This window comes from Drosophila simulans, chromosome 2R (assembly GCF_016746395.2).
Source record: "Drosophila simulans strain w501 chromosome 2R, Prin_Dsim_3.1, whole genome shotgun sequence".
NCBI lineage: Eukaryota > Metazoa > Arthropoda > Insecta > Diptera > Drosophilidae > Drosophila > Drosophila simulans.
The window spans coordinates 2302696-2321387 of NC_052521.2; the positions used below are offsets into that span (position 1 = coordinate 2302696).

General features: G+C 44.6%; 3 protein-coding genes and 1 pseudogene across 3 annotated transcripts in view; all 4 read right to left on the reverse strand.

The window, feature by feature from the left end:
* The window catches only part of LOC120284377, a 76129-nt gene that overhangs the window by 47113 nt on the left and 10324 nt on the right, over window positions 1–18692 (reverse strand). The window lies entirely within an intron of this gene.
* LOC120284376 lies at window positions 5857–8939 on the reverse strand (annotated as a pseudogene).
* LOC123327069 lies at window positions 9798–10421 on the reverse strand (the record flags this gene model as incomplete). Its single annotated transcript, XM_044922439.1, has 1 exon — window positions 9798–10421. A coding segment is annotated over exon 1 (624 nt), but the record flags the coding sequence as incomplete, so codon positions are not given.
* On the reverse strand, window positions 11103–11666 carry LOC123327070. Its single transcript, XM_044922440.1, has one exon. It carries the CDS (start codon window positions 11664–11666, stop codon window positions 11103–11105), a length of 564 nt encoding a protein of 187 aa, XP_044778375.1.

Consider the following 18692-nt stretch of genomic DNA (forward strand, 5'->3'; position numbering starts at 1 on the left):
TCATACGCAGCTATTTGTCTGATCGGGTCTTACTGTGCGCGATCGTTGGCTTCGCGGACGTCGTGGCCTTGCTCGTTGTTGACAAGTATCCCGGCAAGGCCGAAGAAAGCTGCAACCAAAACATCAGGGCCATCGAACATTGGCTCAGTTCAATGGGGCTAGAGCTGGCGCCGGAGAAGACTGAGGCTGTCCTGATTAGCTCAAGGAAAGCGGTGGAGACGGCCACTGTCGAAGTAGGCTGTACCAAGGTGTCCTCCTCTCGGGCAATCAAGTACCTGGGAGTCATGATAGACACCAGGCTTTCGTTCCGAGAACACCTTGCCTACGCTAACTCTAAAGCAGCAGGAGTAAATCAGGCCCAAAACAGGCGAGCAGAAGGCTGCTGACGAGCGTCACCCGAGCGACCATGCTATATGCCGCCCCGGTGTGGGCAAAAGCGCTTGGTACCGAAAGCTACGCCCAGGGCCTAAATGCTACCCACAGACTTTCGGCCTTACGTGTCTGCTGCGCCTTCAGAACAGTGTCCAACGCGGCGGCATTGGTGATCGCAGGGATACCGCCTCTGGACCTCTTAGCGAAGGAAAACGAAGTGGTCTTCAACCAAACCCACGGTCGAAGACTCTCCCCCGGCGCCAAGAAGGCAATACGAGCTGAAGCAAGGCAGCACACCCTGGAGACATGGCAGCACAGTTGGACCAACGAGCCCAAGGGTCGCTGGACGCAGCAGCTGATACCCAACGTCAAGAGCGGAAGCATGGCGATATTGTGTTCCACCTAACGCAGCTGATCAGCGGGCACGGTTGCTTTCGCAGCTACCTGAAGCGCTTCGAAGCAATGCTTCACGGCCATACCGCGGGGAGTCCTGGATTTGCCCTCCTAAATGTTATTATGTTGTATTGTATATAGTTTATCATAAAAAAAAAAAAAAAAAAAAAAAAAAAACCCAAGCATTCCCATGATTTTAGCGAACTTGGGAAAAGCCAGACACTTTACTACCCTAGACTTAAGGTCAGGGTATCACCAGATATACTTGGCCGAGAAGGACCGGGAAAAAACCTCTCTCTCAGTTAACGGAGGGAAATACGAGTTTTGCCGATTACCTTTCGGATTAAAAAACGCAGGTAGCATATTCCAAAGAGCCATCGATGATGTGCTAAGGGAAGAAATAGGCAAGATATGTTACGTCTATGTCGATGACGTCATTATATTTTCAGAAAACGAAACCGAACATGCTAAGCACATCGATATAGTGCTTAAGCGACTGCTCGAGGCCAACATGAAGGTGGCACGAGAAAAGACTAAATTCTTTAAGGAAAAAAAGCGTAGAATTCTTAGGCTTCATAGTCACTAGGGGGGGAACGAAAACAGGCCCTGAAAAAGTCAGGGCAATACAAGAGTTCCCCGAACCCAAAAATCTGTTTAGCCTTAGGTCTTTCCTCGGCCTGGCGAGCTATTACAGAAGCTTTGTGAAGAATTTTGCCTCCATTGCCAGGCCTCTCACTCATATTCTCAAAGGGGAAAACGGTACAGTGAGTAAAAACATGTCGAAAAAAGTTCCTGTTACATTTGATGAAACCCAGCGCAATGCGTTTGATCACCTGCGTAACATCCTAGCATCAGAAGATGTCATTTTGACGTACCCCGATATTAAATTACCATTTGACCTAACCACCGATGCTTCAGGCAGTAGTATATGCGCGGTATTGTCCCAGAACAAGAGGCCAATCACCATAATCTCTCGTACGCTGAAAGACTGCGAACTGAACTACGCCACCAACGAAAGGGAATTGTTGGCGATAGTCTGGGCAATAGGCAAACTTCAAAATTACCTATACGGTACCAAAGAGGTAAGGATCTTTACAGATCACCAGCCCCTCACATACGCGGTATCTGAGAAAAACACCAACGCTAAGATTAAGCGATGGAAAGCATTTATTGATGAGAACAACGGGAAAATATTTTACACACCGGGAAAACAAAACCTGGTAGCGGACGCGCTATCTCGACAACCCCTGAACAACTTAGAGGCTGAGGCCCAGTCCGATGCAGCAACGGGGCATAGTGAGCTTTCCCTTTCGTACACTATAGAAACCACAGACAAACCTCTGAACTGCTTCAGAAACCAAATCATTTTGGAAGAAGCAAACCAACCGCTTCGGCGAGACTTCATAATCTTCGGAAATAGAACTCGCCATATCATTAACTTTAATGACAACAACTCGCTTGTAGAATCCGTTAAAGAAATTGTCAACGCCAATGTCGTGAACGCGATTCACTGTGATTTCCCTACCCTGGCGCGTATTCACACGCCTTGAGGCAGGAGTTTCCTGCGACAAAGTTTTGGCATTGTAAAACCTTCGTCAGTGATATTACCAACGTCAATGAACAGCTTGAAATCACTAACACCGAGCACAATCGCGCTCATCGGGCTGCACAAGGGAACGCTAAACAAATCCTCCGGGATTATTACTTCCCGAATATGTCTAAACTAGCTAGCGAAGTGGTCGCAAATTGCAAAGTCTGCAATAAAGCCAAATACGACCGCCATCCTAAGAAACAGGAATTAGGAAATACCCCTATACCTTCATACGTTGGAGAAATGTTGCATATCGACATATTTTCCACTGACAGAAAAATCTTCTTAACCTGTATTGACAAATTGTCCAAATTCGCCATCGTACAACCCTTAGTCTCTAGGGCAATCATCGATGTACGAGCCCCTATTCTCCAATTGGTAAACTTCTACCCAAATATCAAAACCATATACTGCGACAACGAAGCCTCTTTCAACTCTGAGACAATCACGTCGTTGCTTAAAAACCAATACAGCATCGATGTTGTCAATGCGCCACCGCTACACAGTAGCTCCAATGGCCAAATTGAAAGGTTTCACAGTACACTGGCAGAAATCGCCAGATGCCTCAAAATTGATAAAAAAATAGAGGATACTGTGGAATTGATCTCACGGGCTACGATAGAATACAACAGGTTGCTACATTCGGTCACAAAGTTTAGACCAGTGGAGGTCATCCACGCTGGCAATGACGAGATCATGTTGGCAATCAAAGATAGAATTAACAAGGCACAACAAGCTAACCTGGACAGAATTAACCCTTCTAGACAAAACCGAATCTTTGAAGTTGGTGAAAAAGTACACCTACGTAACAACAAAAGGTTAGGTAACAAATTGACTCCGCTTTATTCAGAAGAGTGTGTGGAAGCAGATCTGGGAACATCTGTTCTCATTAGGGGGAGGGTGGTCCATAAGGACAATATCAAATAGGCATTTCAGCTGCCACATTCACCCTTATATTAAACACTCACCATTTGCTATAATTTCCACAGGCTTGCCGTAATATCCATCATACTTCTAACCACCGCAAGCGCGCGAGTCACCGACTTCTCGCATGCAAAATACATCCCAGTGTTAGACGGGAATGTATTAGTATGGGAACAGTATGGCCTGATTAGGCACTCGACAAATCTGTCTGAGTTTTCTAGCATAATTGACTCTACAGTCAGAATGCTTGAACTGTTCCCACAGTCCCAAATGAGAAAACTTCTGAAAGTCGACATCAACCATGCACAGAATATGCTGGATGAAATTACCGTGCACCGTAGAATGGCCAGGAGCCTGGATTTCCTGGGCTCGGCACTCAAGGTCGTGGCGGGCACGCCCGACGCGGAGGACCTCTTTAGAATCAAAACTAACAAAGCAGCCCTAATAGAGGCAAACAATAGGCAGGTAGTAATAAACAGAGAAACGCAAAACCATATTAACCAACTCACAGACACAGTAAACAGAATCCTCAAAGAGAAAAGGGACGGGTTGGTTGACGCCGGCCACCTTTTCGAGACCCTCTTAGCCAGAAATAGAATACTAATTTCAGAAATACAAAATTGCATGCTCACGATCACACTCGCAAAAAACAATATGATAAATCCAGTTATTTTTAATCACAATGACCTTAAATCTATCTTCGACGAACAGCTCACAGAGGTCCCCATAGTTAGTCTTATGGATGTATCTAAGATTAAGATTTTTCAATCTAATATTTTTATCCATGTAATTGTTCAATATCCTAAAGTTAAGTTTGTTTGTAAAAAAGTCCTGCTCTTTCCTGTTGCTCACTACCATACCATGTTACAAATTGAAGAAAACGTCTTGGCGGAATGTGATGACGGAGTCCTAGCAGTTTCAGATTGCGCGTCTACCAACTTGGCCACGTTCTGCAAAAAGGCGGTTCACGACACCTGCGCCAGACAGTTACATGCTGGCGGTGTGGCTACATGCCGGACGCAGCCCAGCAATCTAGATCCCCTTACAATCGTGGACGATGGAGTAATAATCGTCAATGATAAATTTACGAGGATTGCTATCGATGACGGGCCTACAACAACCGTAATAGGGACTCACCTTATTACCTTCGAACGAAAGGCAGTCATCAATGGCTCAGTGTATTTGAACCTCAATTACGCTGTCGATAAGAGCCCTGGAATCGCGGCCTCCCCATTGATCAACATCACCGGCCATGATCAAATACTGAGTCTGCCGCTATTACAGCGGATGAACGAGCACAACCTGCGGCTGATGCAGGAGCTCAGAGAGGACGTGTCCGCGGGAGGTGCACCAAAAATCTGGTTCGTCGTGGGAGTCACCGTTAGCTTCACGTTATGCGGCTTAGTCCTGCTGCAACAACACTGCAGGCGCAAGCGGGAGACATCCCAGTTGCAAAAATCCATTGACGAATTGGCTGTCACCGAGGACGGCGTCTAATTTAAGGGGGGAGTAGTTAACAACGAACTCCCAGGTTAGCATCAGCAGGCCTATTCTATTCCTCCTATGAATATTAATCATTTTATTACCCATGATTTATTAATATTAAGCATTTAATATTATAACTATTACTCCACTCATGTATGGTCCACCCTAATTGGGCCGAGAGCTGAGCCAACATATCGCGCCCTTATGGGCCGTGGCTTTCTCCCATTGGCTAGCAGCGATCGTATGACTTCTGCAAAATGTGCATGGTCAGCGGTCTGCCACGGGCATCCGGTCATGCATGAGCTTTTGTTAGTTCTTAAGTCCAGTTCTGATTTTATATTCAAATAATAAAGAGCACAAGCTCATAAAACGAAACTCCGGCACTTAGCCGTTAAACCTTTTATTATAAAATATACCGGCTGAGTCTCTAGGCCAGCGGTATTGAAGGACAGTCTCCTTCCAACATAATCTTCCTATTTCATCACAGAAACAGGACGGCCAACCGGCCCTGCACTGGACGACCGTCAAAAGCCAGCCGGCTACTCCCACGCCATTTGATAACTTACATGCTTACATATATGTATGTGTATGTATGTATTATATGTGTGTTTGTATATATGTATTTTTTTTTGTACGTTTTGTATGTATGTTCACATCAGCTACTGTAATGTAAGCGAACTATTCGACCGATATGAATTCGGCACCTCACACTGCCATATAGAGGATAGCGTGTGAACAAATAGAACACGGCTAACGAATACACTTGCTGATTGAACATTTCGTTGCGGATGGGCATAGGCGCCTGTTTCATCCGTGAGCCTAGGTGGCCCTTTGTTGATCGTTGCGAGTGGGAATAGGCGCCTGTTTCACTCGGGAACCTAGTTGGTTCTTATGCGATGCACTTAACTTGTATACATTTTGCTAATAATATTATTCCAATCTGCATTGAGTGGGGTCTTCGTCCTCGGCTCTTCTTCTAGTCCAATGACGAGTCCGACTGCGCCAGTTACCAGTCGTGGGTTAGGGCAACTATGCTTCATAGTAGCACTGGTTATGGAATGTTTAAACTGTTCCAATTAAACACGTCTTCGTTGGTTGAAGTGAACAAAACGAATGTTTTTTAATAGTGATAATTGTGCTGCTCACAGGCAGCTCTTATATATATATGTGTGTGTTTTGCTACATAGTTCCGCAAGTAGATCGCTCTGTCCCTGTCTCGCATACTTCTGTAAGTTGTGTGTGTTGGTGCTGCTCAGAGTCCCGGTTGATGGCATAGGCGTAGTACGGGAAGTCTGCAGGGGAACACTGAAAGTGGTAACTCTCTGTCCCTGTCTCGCATACTTCTGTAAGTTGTGTGTGTTGGTGCTGCTCAGAGTCCCGGTTGATGGCATAGGCGTAGTACGGGAAGTCTGCAGGGGAACACTGAAAGTGGTAACTCGCTCGCGACCGCGACAACGAGCTAACCTGCTCGTGCATGTGGAGCAGCGTGTGGTGGGATCGGTCGCACTTCTTGCAACGATCACCGCTTCGGCAGTCTCCCGTGGAATGCTCGTGAGCGAGGCAAATGGCGCAGTATTTGTTAATGAGGACTGCTCGCAAACGTTTTTCAGCGCTGAGTTTTAGGAACCTCGCGCACTTCCGAAGAGGATGAATACCGCGGCAGACTCGGCATCGGTAGGATTGTATACCTCGGGTACGTCTGCTCTCCAAGGCACGAGCACTGCGTTTTGTTGACGAGGGGCCATGCTGCTCGTAGTTGAATGTCGAAAGAAGATCGAAACGAAATGAAAAATAATGGATGATTAGTGTTAGTGAACTACAACCAAGGACGAGAGGAGCGCCTATTATTGTGGAGATTCGGAAGACTCCGTCTGCAAAAGCACCACTTTTGCCACTGGACGTTTAACAACTCCACGTGCAGTACGGATATTTACTACACGGACGTTGCCGTCGGCTCCTGGGAAAACAGACTCAATTCTGCCGAGCCGCCACTCACTAGAGGGTAAGTTGTCGTCCTTGATGACGACCATGCGGAGATTTTTGGACGGGGCCTGCCATTTAGAGCGCTTGTGGAAATCTTTGAGGTACTCTTCTTTCCATCGCACACGGAACTGCTGATGGAGAGCTTTCAAATGCTGCCACCGATTAAGAATGGATTTCGTTTCCCCCTTTACTTCGGGTTCCACCGTGGATATAAGGGGTCCCCCGACAAGGAAATGACCTGGCGTCAGAGCCAGCAAATCTGTCGGATCCTCAGACATAGGAGAGAGCGGCCTGGAGTTAAGGCACGCTTCTATTTTTGCCAAGAGCGTGGAGAGCTCTTCGAACGTGTATTTTCGTGTGGCAGTGCATTTGTAAAATAGCGTCTTAAAACTTTTTACGCCTGCTTTCTAAAGGCCTCCCATATGGGGTGCCCCAGGAGGAATAAATTGCAATTGCATCTCTTGATGATTATAGGCATTCGTCACCTTACGGCTTGAAGGAAATCGCGGGAAAGCAGGGTGGCAGCACCAACAAAGGTTTTGCCATTGTCTGACTGGACTTGACACATACTTTGCACGAATTTACCACTGCGTTCATCAGGTTCTTAATTCTCGGAATCCAGTATTTCGACCGGATGAGGCGCACCATTAACTGGTTATCACCATGGAGAGTTATGCGATGCGTGAAATTCGCAAGGAGGCGAGAAAGCAGGCAGTTATACGGAAGAATCAATGGATGGCGTTCATTGTATTGAAGGCTTTCGGAAGCCGCCACACGGCCGCATGCCCTGATCAGTCTTTGCGGATCTAGAAACGGGTTCATGCTTAGGATGGCCCTTGAACTTGGCACTGGACGCTTTTCACTTAGGTAGCGATATTCCACAGGGAATTCTATGCGCTGAGTGTTCGAAATTAGGAACCGCTCGGCGGCGGCGATTTCAGTGGCCAGTAGATGCACATCAGATGGAGATGTCTGCTTCCTGCACCGCTGAATGAAGCGATAAACATAAGCAAGGACTCGTAGAGCTTTCTCTAGCTTGGAGAAACGTGCCAACAACTCTTCAGAAGGAGCTTTTGCGAGATGGACTTTTAGAGCACGCTTCTCCAGGTCGGTCACCGGAGCGTTGACCTGAGTTGGCCATTGGTTGCGTGAATTTTGCAACCAAGTCGGTCCGTGCCACCATAACTGGCTATCGGCTAGATCTTTGAGGGAAACTCCTCTACTTGCCAGGTCTGCTGGATTATGCTCAGATTGAACATGAGACCAATTCTCTGTTTTTGTGGCCTGGGCGATCTTCGTCACCCTATTGGCTTCAAATGTGGTCCACTGGCACGCTGGCTTGCTTAACCATGCAAGCACTATCGTGGAGTCCGTCCAACAGTAAAGTTCGGAGTTAATCGTAGGCATCTGCGGAATGATGGCTGCAGCCATTTCGGAAAGCAATAACGCTCCGCACAGCTCCAGTCTTGGGAGCGAAACCGTTTTGACTGGTGCTACCCGAGTTTTCTCGGTTAGGAGTTGCACCATAATGGTGCTGCCCACTTCTACGCGGACATATATGGCCGCCCCGTAAGCCTTTTGCGACGCATCGCAAAAGCCATGATGCTCGAATCTGGACGAAACGATAGCCAGCGTGGAATGCGTATCTGCTCTAACACTGAATAACTTTGAAGAAAATAAAGCCATCGCTGATAAAGCTCATTTGGAATGTTTTCGTCCCACCCAAGTTCCTGCAGCCAAATCTCCTGCATGAAAATTTTGGCTCGAACGATAAACGGCGCTAACCAGCCGGCAGGGTCGAACAATTTGGCAATTTGGGACAGGACTTGGCGTTTTGTAAAGGACGTTTCGATAGCCAAGTCTGGCGGGACGAAGAAGAATTCGTCGGAGGTTGCTTTCCAGCGAATACCGAGGGTTTCGGCAGTACTTTCTGCATCGATCTCGAGAAAATCAGTATTTAAAAGATGGTTGCTCTGAATGGCCGCTAAAACTTCCTTTTGGTTGGTTGAAATCCGGCAGAATTCAGAGCGTCTCGGAGCACTTGCACCATGAGCTGAGCTTCTTCCGTGGAGTCCGCTCCGGCTAGAACATCATCCACATACATGAAATTTCGAATGACATTGCTAGCTTTTGGATGGCTGAGTTCTACGTCAGCTGCTAGCTGCTGCAGTACTCGGATCGCCAGGAAAGGCGCGCAATTGACTCCAAAGGTTACTGTTTTCAGTTCGAAATCTCTGATTTCCCCTCTATTGTTACGGAAAAGTATTCGCTGGAATGGAGTGTGTCTCGGATCTACCCAGATCTGCCGATACATTTTCTCGATATCGGCGTTGAACACGTATCGGAAATAGCGCCACTTCAGAATTTGAATGGTCAAGTCGGACTGTAAGACAGGGCCAGCATGAAGGATATCATTTAAACTGGTACCATTCGATGTTGGGCTGGAGGCATTGAATACTACACGGAGTTTAGTAGTTACGCTCTCCGGTTTTAAGACGGCGTGATGTGGCATATAATAGGCGTTGCAATCATGCGTAGGAAGAACTTGTCGCATGTGCTTTAAGTCGAGATATTCCTGGATCACCGAATCGTATCTCGCTTTCAAGGCCTCATCTCTTTTTAGGCGCTGCTCATTTCTTAAGAACTGAGCCAACGCGAAAGACCTAGAATGCCCTAGCCCGGAACCGATATGTTCTGGGTCGCGAAAAGGCAGAGTAACGACATATTCGCCGCACTCGTTTCTCGTGGTCGTTTGAAGGAAATTCTTCTCGCACATGGAATCGGATTCTTTTACCAACTTTGTTGGTATATCCTCCACCTCCCAAAATTTTGTGAGGAGTTTGTCCAGTGAATTATCGTACGCGTGGGAGATCTGTGTCGAAAAAGAGGAAATTCTGCTTTGGGCTGAGGCTGACACTGGCCCAGTTAGTACCCAGCCGAAAATGGTCTCTTGCCCCAAGAGAGAGCCACAGATGTTGGTTTTTGCTCCACTCAGAAGCACCGAAGGCAGGATGTCGGCTCTGATAAGTACATCTATTTGTGCGCTCTCATAGAATTTTGGATCCGCCAGTGGAAAATCGGGAAGATCCCGAAGGAAATTTTGCGGAATTGGGTAGGAAGGCAGATTTCCTGCTAGTTGAAGGAGGACATAGGCCGTCGTCTCCAACTGCAACGCGGGCCTAGTCGGAGATCGGATGGTGAAACTGCAGAGCTTCTTGGACTGAGCAGCTACTGTTTGGTTTAAGCCCAAGACTTGGGCTTGAACCACCTGGAATGACAATCTAATTAGATTGAAGAGTCGCTCGGTTATGAATGCCGCTTCTGATCCGGAGTCGATCAGGGCGCGTGCCTTAAAGTTAGTGCCAAGATGGGAGTTATTGATTATGGCAGTGCCAAGAAGGATAGCTCTTGAGCCCGTGGCGAAATAATTTTGAACACCGGCTTGCTCATTTGGAACGAAATTGGCCTGATTAGCGGAAATTGGCCTTGCAGGATTTGAAGGGCTTGAATTGCTGGTACAGAGGTTGTTTCGGTGCAACAACGTGTGATGCCGGCCACGGCAAGTAAAACAATTGTGAGTGCTTTTGCACTCACGAAGCTGATGTCCCGTTGCGAAGCAGTTTAAGCATAACTGCTTCCGTTTAATGTAGGCTGACCGGTCGTCAACCGACATTTGGAGAAATCGCGGACATACACGGACAGGATGGTTCTCCTTGTTGCACAAGTCGCAACTTTTCAATTTTGGAGCCACTTTCGTCTTGTAGGAATTTAATTTTCTAGAGGGCCCACTTGAGTTTATCGCTTTGGAATGCGACTGACTCGGTACGGACGGTCTCACATCATCGATTGCCTCTAGGGTTCGATGACGTTCTGTGAGGAAGGTGTTCAGCTCTCCCCATGTCGGGATGTCGGCTTTCTTATGTAGCGACTGCTCCCATAAGGAGAGAGTTATCTTCGGGAGCTTGGATGAGCACAGATATACCAGCAGGCAGTCCCAGTTCTCAGTGTTGATGCCTGACAGTTGTAAGGCAGTCAAGCAACCTTGAACAGTACTTTGCAGTACCTTCAAGGCCGCCCCAGATTCCTGTGGTATCGACTGCACATTAAACAGTATTTTCAATTGACAGTTTACCAACAATCGTTTATTTTCGAAACGCTCTATTAGGTTTTCCCACGCAGAGCGGAAACCCTCGTTGGTGAGAGGCGAAATCGAAACTATGGCATGCGCGTCGCCACTTGTTTTGGCATTTAAATGGAATAACTTTTCAACCGGAGTCAGCCGTGGATTATTGATATAAATGGCTGTGAAAAGATCCCGGAAAGTCGGCCAGCGAAGATAGTCGCCTGCGAAAACTTATGTATCGCATGGAGGCAACCGACAGCCAGAGGAAATGTAGGCCTGGGGCGCAGCGTTCGCGGTTGGGATGGACTGAAAGGTGCCCTGCTCGATTTTATCAACGAGTTGGGCAACACACCTTTCATAGACTGAATAGCAATAACTGTATTTAGCCCTGAGAATAGGCATGTTGCTTGCTGCCGCTTCGCCTGCTGACACAAGGCACTCTGAGCAGAGATCGTATTCCTTCTCAACCTTGTCCCATAGGGTTCGGACTTGGTCGCGACGGACGCCAAGCATCGTGACGGTTGGAGCTGCGAATTCCGGAGTGTTGATCTGAGCCTCAAATTCGCTTAAGCGGCCAGAAACCGAAATGAATTTGGCTAGCGCTAGATCTGAAGCAGCCATATTTTTAGCTGAGCGCTGTACTGTGGCTTTGGATGGGGTAGCACAGTCGTCGGAAATCTGCGCAGGCGTTTTCACCGAAATGCTTGGGATTCTTGGACTCTTGGGCCCTTGTGGTGAAAAAATAGACCTTCGTTTGTCAGCGGACAATTTCTCCTTATCGTCCCCGATGGGCATAATCGAAGAAATACGAAATGGAAGGGAAGCGGTTTTGGAGCCCTGTCACACTTTTGAAAAAGTAGACAGATTCCTCAGGCTGCACTTAATAATTTAAGTGGTGTAAAACTTACAAAGAGGAAAGGCCGTAGTTTAGACTAATCGGACAGGTGACTCGGAGTAAACAGCGAATTGTAAAAAATGACCTGTGATTTATGGTAATTGGGTCCACCTTATTTACGGTTGGAACCCTTGGAATATGGAACACGGTGATATAAAATGTTTATTAGAACGAAGAAAATTTTATTCTTTTATTTACAACTGGAAACGGAGAAAATGGAATGACTGGAATTGAAGTCTTTTCTCCGCGTTGTAAATACTTCTAAAAGAACCACAAACTAATATCCAAGCAATACGAAAAGGAAATATTTGTCGGGTGAACGACTTGTATATGGCGATCGTATTATTTATTTATGGATACCTTTTTGTTTTTTTTTTTGAAAGTTTTCAAAAAAAAAAATTTTTAAATAATTTAATAAATATTGAAAATGTTTAATTTAATTTAAAATTTATTTATTGTTCGGAAATTAATTTGGAAATTTACCGAAAAATATTGATGGAAAATAAAACGCCTTTTCCGCGTCGGCACTTGGAATAAATTTTATTGGTGGTTTGGATTTGCCGACGGGAAACAATCTAAACTTTGGTAGACTTTGGTTATACGCCTTTTCCGCTTCGGCACTTGGGACACAGGCAATTTAAACTTTGGTAAACTTGGGTTAAGGGGAATGCAGGTAATCTGCGCAATGTATGTCGGTACTATATGTAATGTATATGGAGATGTATATGTATATATATGTATATGGAGATGTATATGTATATGTATGTATATGGAGATGTAATGCATGCAATGTATATGGGTAAATGGCGGGAAAATATTTAATTAATATTTTCCTTGGAATGGCCAGCGGGTAGTGTTGTTTGTTTGTTGTTTGTATGTATGGCAAAGCAAATTGTATTAAGCGGACTGCGGATTTAAAGCATAAAAAATCTGTTGAAAAGAATTTGGCTTGCGTTGGACACAGTGAAACGAGAACGGAATGTTTGCCACTTTTGGCAGAGCTTTGGACTTTAGAAATTTTCACTTAACTTGGGCACAAATTAATTTCACTTTTCCACATTTGGAATTTTGCACTGTTCGGACTGGATGAATATTTAAATATATTCGGAAAATGGGACTTAGAATTTAAGAACGGTGGGTAATATGGCGGCGCCCGTGAAAATAGATAAGTAATTACCTTTAATTGCCTTTTGTCGGAGAAATCCGTTAGATCTGACAATAAATCTGACAGCAAATTGAACAAAATTGAATGTTCGAACCTTTTGCTGCAGACCGGCAACTAAAAGGAATGGAGATTTCGTACTTATTTTATAAGTTGGTCGCTGAAGGACAAACTTGAAAAATCCAGGATATCCGGCTCGAAGGACCAAAATGTTAGGATGCTGAGGTTTGCTGGTCCTGGAAAATTCCTAGTTTGCTGAAAATAGAACACTCGAAAAAACACTCGAAGACTTGTAGAAATAGCGCGGGCGCGACCGGGCGTATGTTTTATTAATCGTGGTTTGTTTTACACTAAAGCTTATTCTAATGCGTTGGGTTCTCCCAAGCGCAGCGGAGACTCCTCGGAGAATCTGTGGTGAAGAGCGGGAGAGCGTAAGAGGGAGTGGAGAGCGTAAGAGGGAGCGGAGAGCGGGTGACAGTCCAAACCCCGTAACTTGAACAGAGCTCAATACCCAGCTGGTCTGTCAACATGAATTTGATAGAGGCTGAGTTGAGGGACTTTTCATTGTCCATTACTATTAATTTGGGCACTCCATAATATCTCTTAAGGCTTTCCTAATGTCTTCTACAGCTTTGCATTTAATAACTCTTCCCATGGCCAGTTTGGAAAATTTATCAATCGCCGTGAGCACCAGATGTCGTTCTGTCGACTGTCTTGTCCGGGATATTCTGGAAAGGGAGTTTCTTTTATTTCTGGATGCGTGGGATGTCTGTCATATTTAGCAGTCTTACACACCAAACACTGACTCACGATAGCCGAAACTTTTTTCCTCATTTCAGGAAAGTATACTCTTTCCGACAACTGAGCTTTATTTTCCACAGCATTTTTGTGTGCTCTGTTATGTGTCGAGTATTTCTTCCTCTTGTTCGGCTTCGTTAACAAGGTCTTTGACTTTAGTTTGACAGAATATAATCTTGAAACCCTGAAAATGGATGGGGTAGAGAATTTGTATTTTTCCCATTACATCCTCAGATGTGAAAATTCCATTAATCACGGATGGGCTTATATATTCCTTCAAATCTGACTAGAGACTATCAGGTGTGAACAATTTACGATCTATTAAATGCCTATGGATTGTCGGGAATGAAGTGCTAAATGAGTAATTCTCTGACTCGGACTTCCTGAAGAAAATTTGATTTTTAAATGCATTTATCGGCGCTTCGACGCTACGTATCAGCCCATGGCTCGAACTGTCGGAGCTGTGCATTGTTGAGGCTACTGTGATAATCTATTCGACTGGTCCTTTGGACAGAGCGTCGGCTACAGTATTTCCTCTGCCTGGTTTATAGAAAATCTCGTAGTCATATTCCTCAAGGTATGCTTTCCATCTTTTAATCCTCGCATTCCCATTCCAACTACTGAGAGAATGGGTCAAAGGCTGATGGTCAGTAAAGATTTTCACTTTTGCTTTACCGTAAAGGTAAATTTTTAGCTTTTTTAGAGCCCAGATAATGGCTAACATATCCTTCTCATTCGTGGCATAATTTTCTTCCGCCTTCGAGATTGTTCTCGATAAAAATAAGATGGGTCTGTTCTCTTGTGAAAAAACAGCGCCTACTGCGAACTTGGAAGCGTCCGTTGTTAGGTGAAATTCTTTTTTAAAGTCCGGGTAGTGGAGTATTACGTCTGGAGAAACCAAGCTGCTCTTCAATTTCTTGAAGGCTTCTATTGCCTCGCTATTAAGGGAGTCGGACTTTTTGACGATAATGTCTTGGAAATTCGACCATCCTCCCCTCTCAAAAGCGAACTAAGTGGTTTTGCTAACTTAGCGTAGTTAGGAATAAATCTCCTGTAATATCCGGATAATCCCAAGAATGATCTCAGTTCTTTGAGTGATCTTGGAATTGGAAAGTCTGAGATTGCCTGTACCTTGGTTGGGCTGGTTTCAATGCCCTTGTCGGACACGATGAAGCCTAGGAACTCCACTTTTCTCTTCATGAACTCGCATTTATCCAACTGACATTTCATGTTGGCTTGCTGAAGAGTTCTGAAAATGGTGCCAGGGTTCTGGTAGTGTGTTTCATCACCTTTACTAAAGATGATGATGTCGTCAATATAAATAAAACATATCTTACCGATATGTTCGTGAAGGATATCGTCCAGTGCGCGCTGGAAAATTGACGATGCATTTTTCAGACCGAATGGGAGTCGTGTAAACTCGAATTTTCCATTATTGATGGAGAAGGCGGTCTTTTCAATATCAGATTCCATCAGCATCTGATGAAACCCACTTTTCAGATCGAGCACTGAGAAAATCTTGTTGTCTCCCAATTGGGCCAACACTTCATTAATGTCAGGGATAGGGTATATATCCGCTACCGTTACCATATTAAGTTTCCGGTAGTCAATTACCACCCTGTATTTTTTCTTGCCAGAGGAGCCGAGATTTTTTGGAACAATTCACACTGTTGAATTGTATGGTGACCTTGAGGGTCGAATAATTCCATCGTGTAAAAGTTCTGATATTTGTTTGTGTATCTCGTCTTTAAGAGACATTGGGTACTGATAGAATTTTTAGTACACCGGTGTATCCGATATAGTCCGGATTGCTGCCCTTACCTTTGTTGTGTAGGTTAGTTTCTGATTGGGGTTTGCGAAGAGACCTGGATAAGAATCAATTATTTTATTTAATTTCTTTCTCTGTTATACCTCTAAGTGTTTTATTCTCCGACTAATTGTGCTAACAGCCTGGAACTGTTTTTCTTTGAGAACGACTCTTTTCCCGTTTTCCAGTGTCATGGTTAGGTTCTTTAAATCAATTTGCGCTCCCATTGTGTCTTTGCCAAGTATGGCGTCAAAAGTCCTCAGCGATGATAATAAAAAAATTTTATTTCGAAATCGAAAAGGTTTGCTCTTTTGTAATGCAATATTTTTACATCACCGCCTGGAGTATCAGCTATGAAAGGCTTGTTATTTGGTATCGCGTTCGACACCAAATTGGGCTGGACGTAATTTTTTTAGAGCCTGTGTCAATCAACACTCTTAAAATATTCCACTCCCCACTCTACATTCGAAGTATGGTAGTGAGGAGTCTTCTACTCTAAAAAATGCAACTCGTGGTCTCGTTGTTCGCTGTCCAAATTGTCTATTTGGCCATCACAGTATTCATTTAGGGTGTCGTTTATATCGTTTTGGGTTTCATATTCTTGTATCGACCTTTGATAGCCTGTCATGCTTGAACTGGACCCAGTTATTTCAATACTTGGCGGTCTCATGTCCATCGCTTGGATGTTGTAGTTCCTTTGTCGCTTGTTTATGTCCGAGTGTGGTCTATTCATATAATTAACGTTTCGCGTCTGTACACTGCTGTCCACGTCCATTGGTTTTGGTCTTGGTGGGGCATTATATTGTTGCCATTGCTGTTGATAGTTTTGTCGGGGTGCGATGAACGGTGCATTACTGAAGTTAGACACATGTTGCCTGGCTGGAATAAATATTGTGAAGGTCTCCTCATGGGATTTCGTGGAGCGACCGGTGGAGGCTGTCGATGGCCAAAGGCATTCGACGGCTGAAAATTGCGGGTGCCGGTATGGGTTTTTCGTTTCCTCTGAAACTCGACTGTTGTTATTTGCCGCATGGTTTGACCTGAAATTTTGATTTTCAAGTTTAAGGCAATAATGTAAAGCTGAGGGGAGATCAGCTGGCTCTTTTATTGCCAAAAGGCGAGGTAAATCTCCTCGAAGGCCTCTAATAAAAATATCCAGAGCTTTTTCTCTGTACATTTTTGTAACAATGTGCTCGGATTCTCGGCTCATTTGCATGCAGCCGCCCTTATTTACTTATTTACTTTTGCCTTTACTTTTGCTTTTACTTTACAGATTTTACTTTACGTGTGTCGCCACTTCGTCGTTTTACCGTTTTGGATTGCACTGTTAACTGTTATCCGTGTTACTCCTCTGTAGTTCCGTTAGTTCACGGCGTTCTACTTCTACTTTTTCCTTCTTCTTTTCGGCGAAATTGCTGTTCTTCGTTTTGCGTTTAATTAACATAAAATTGTTGCGGTCACTCCTCCTGGCTGGGTGAATGTAACCTTTTTTGCCTGGGCTACTAATGCTATTACCGATGAGTATTTTTCTCTTCCGGAAAATCTGGTTTTTTTTTGAAACAGTTTTATTTTATAGCCGACCGTGAATTTTGTTTTTTAATAACTCACGGGAGTTTCTTCGGCACAATTTAACCAACGAATTTTTTTTTAGCAAAATTTTGATTTTGCTCAACGACTTAGAATTTTTGTTTTTCGTTCGCGTTTATTCGCTGGTCCCTGTTCGGGCGCCAGTTAATAATTACAGTTAATTTGTTTTTATTTTGTAGATCGCAAGCGACCGTTTATTGTAATTCATCATTTGAAACTAAATCTAACATACAAAATGTTTACCTAGGTCTCTAGCAATCAAGTGAAGTCGTCGGCAGCGTCGCAGCGGGCGTCGGCAGCGGAGAAGTGTTGATGTCGCGCTTAACCGTTCGTTGGCGTTGATCGCAGCGGAGACTATGCAGACCTCTGGTCAACATTTTGGACACTTGTGTTTAGGAACACAAGATGTGAGAGAATCGATTGTAGGGCAATAACTTACACAAGGACTGTCCTGTGGAGAAGTGGCGCAACATTATGTGGTCAGATGAGAACAAAATTGTGTTGTGTGGTGGGAAAGGCTCTCGGTATTATGTTCGGCGTCCACCACGAACTGAATATAATCCACACTTCACCTTTAAGACGGTAAATTCCGGGCGATCAAACATCATGGTATGTGCGTGCTTTTCATACTATGGAGTAGGTCCGATCCATTGGATTCAAGGCATCATCGATCAGCACATTTACACAGATATCCTGAAAAATGTGATGCTGCCATATGCCGAAGATGAAATGCCGTTGGTTTGGACATTTCAACAGGATAATGACCGAAAACACACGAGCAAGAATGCTCAAAAGTGGTTTGAGCAGAAATCGATCCGAGTAATGAAATGGCCTGCTCAGTCACCCGACTTGAATCCAATCGAAAACCTTTAGGCGGACGTGAAAAAAAAGGTTTCTGAAGCCAAACCAAATAATAACGAGGAACTTTCCTCAAAAACGGTCCCAGGACTTGGTGGACTCCATGCCAAGACGATGCGCAGATGTCATTGCCAACAAAGGTCACTCAACCATATATTAATATTCATTAAACATAGTTCTTAAGATATAATCCATTTGTTGAATTCTTTTTTTTATTTTTTTATTGAGTTTTGAGTTTACAAACTACGAGAAACAGTGTTATTTTTGTTACCGCCAGAAATCTTGGCATATTCGATTCGTTTTGCCCCATGCTTCACAGTCAAAAGCGGGACTTTTCTGGGACTGCACGCATCAAGGTTGATATGTCTTAAGCGTTTGCGAACTGTTTTCACGCTTGCTATCTGAAGGTATTTCTTCAGTTCCGTCGCCGGCTTAAAAGGCTCCTTCTTGCTTTGCCGAACCAAGCGCTTGATCTCCACGTTGGACATTGAGGGCTTTCTTCCATGTGTTTCATTCCTTTCGACAAACAGCAGTGCGTTGCGGATCATTTTGTCTGAACAACCGACAATGCGAACAATTTCAGCGTAGGTTTTACCTTCAGAGATCATGTTTTGAATCGAATGTCTTTTTTCGACGGTACAATGCTTTCCGCGACCCATGACTATAGAATTTTTGGTCTTCGTTTGGAACAAATTCAATTAAAACCTTTAATGC

Bases quoted from the DNA above. Each gene is read 5' to 3' on its own strand.
- LOC123327070 (XM_044922440.1), bottom strand. From the start codon at position 11,666: ATGCCCATCGGGGACGATAAGGAGAAATTGTCCGCTGACAAACGAAGG.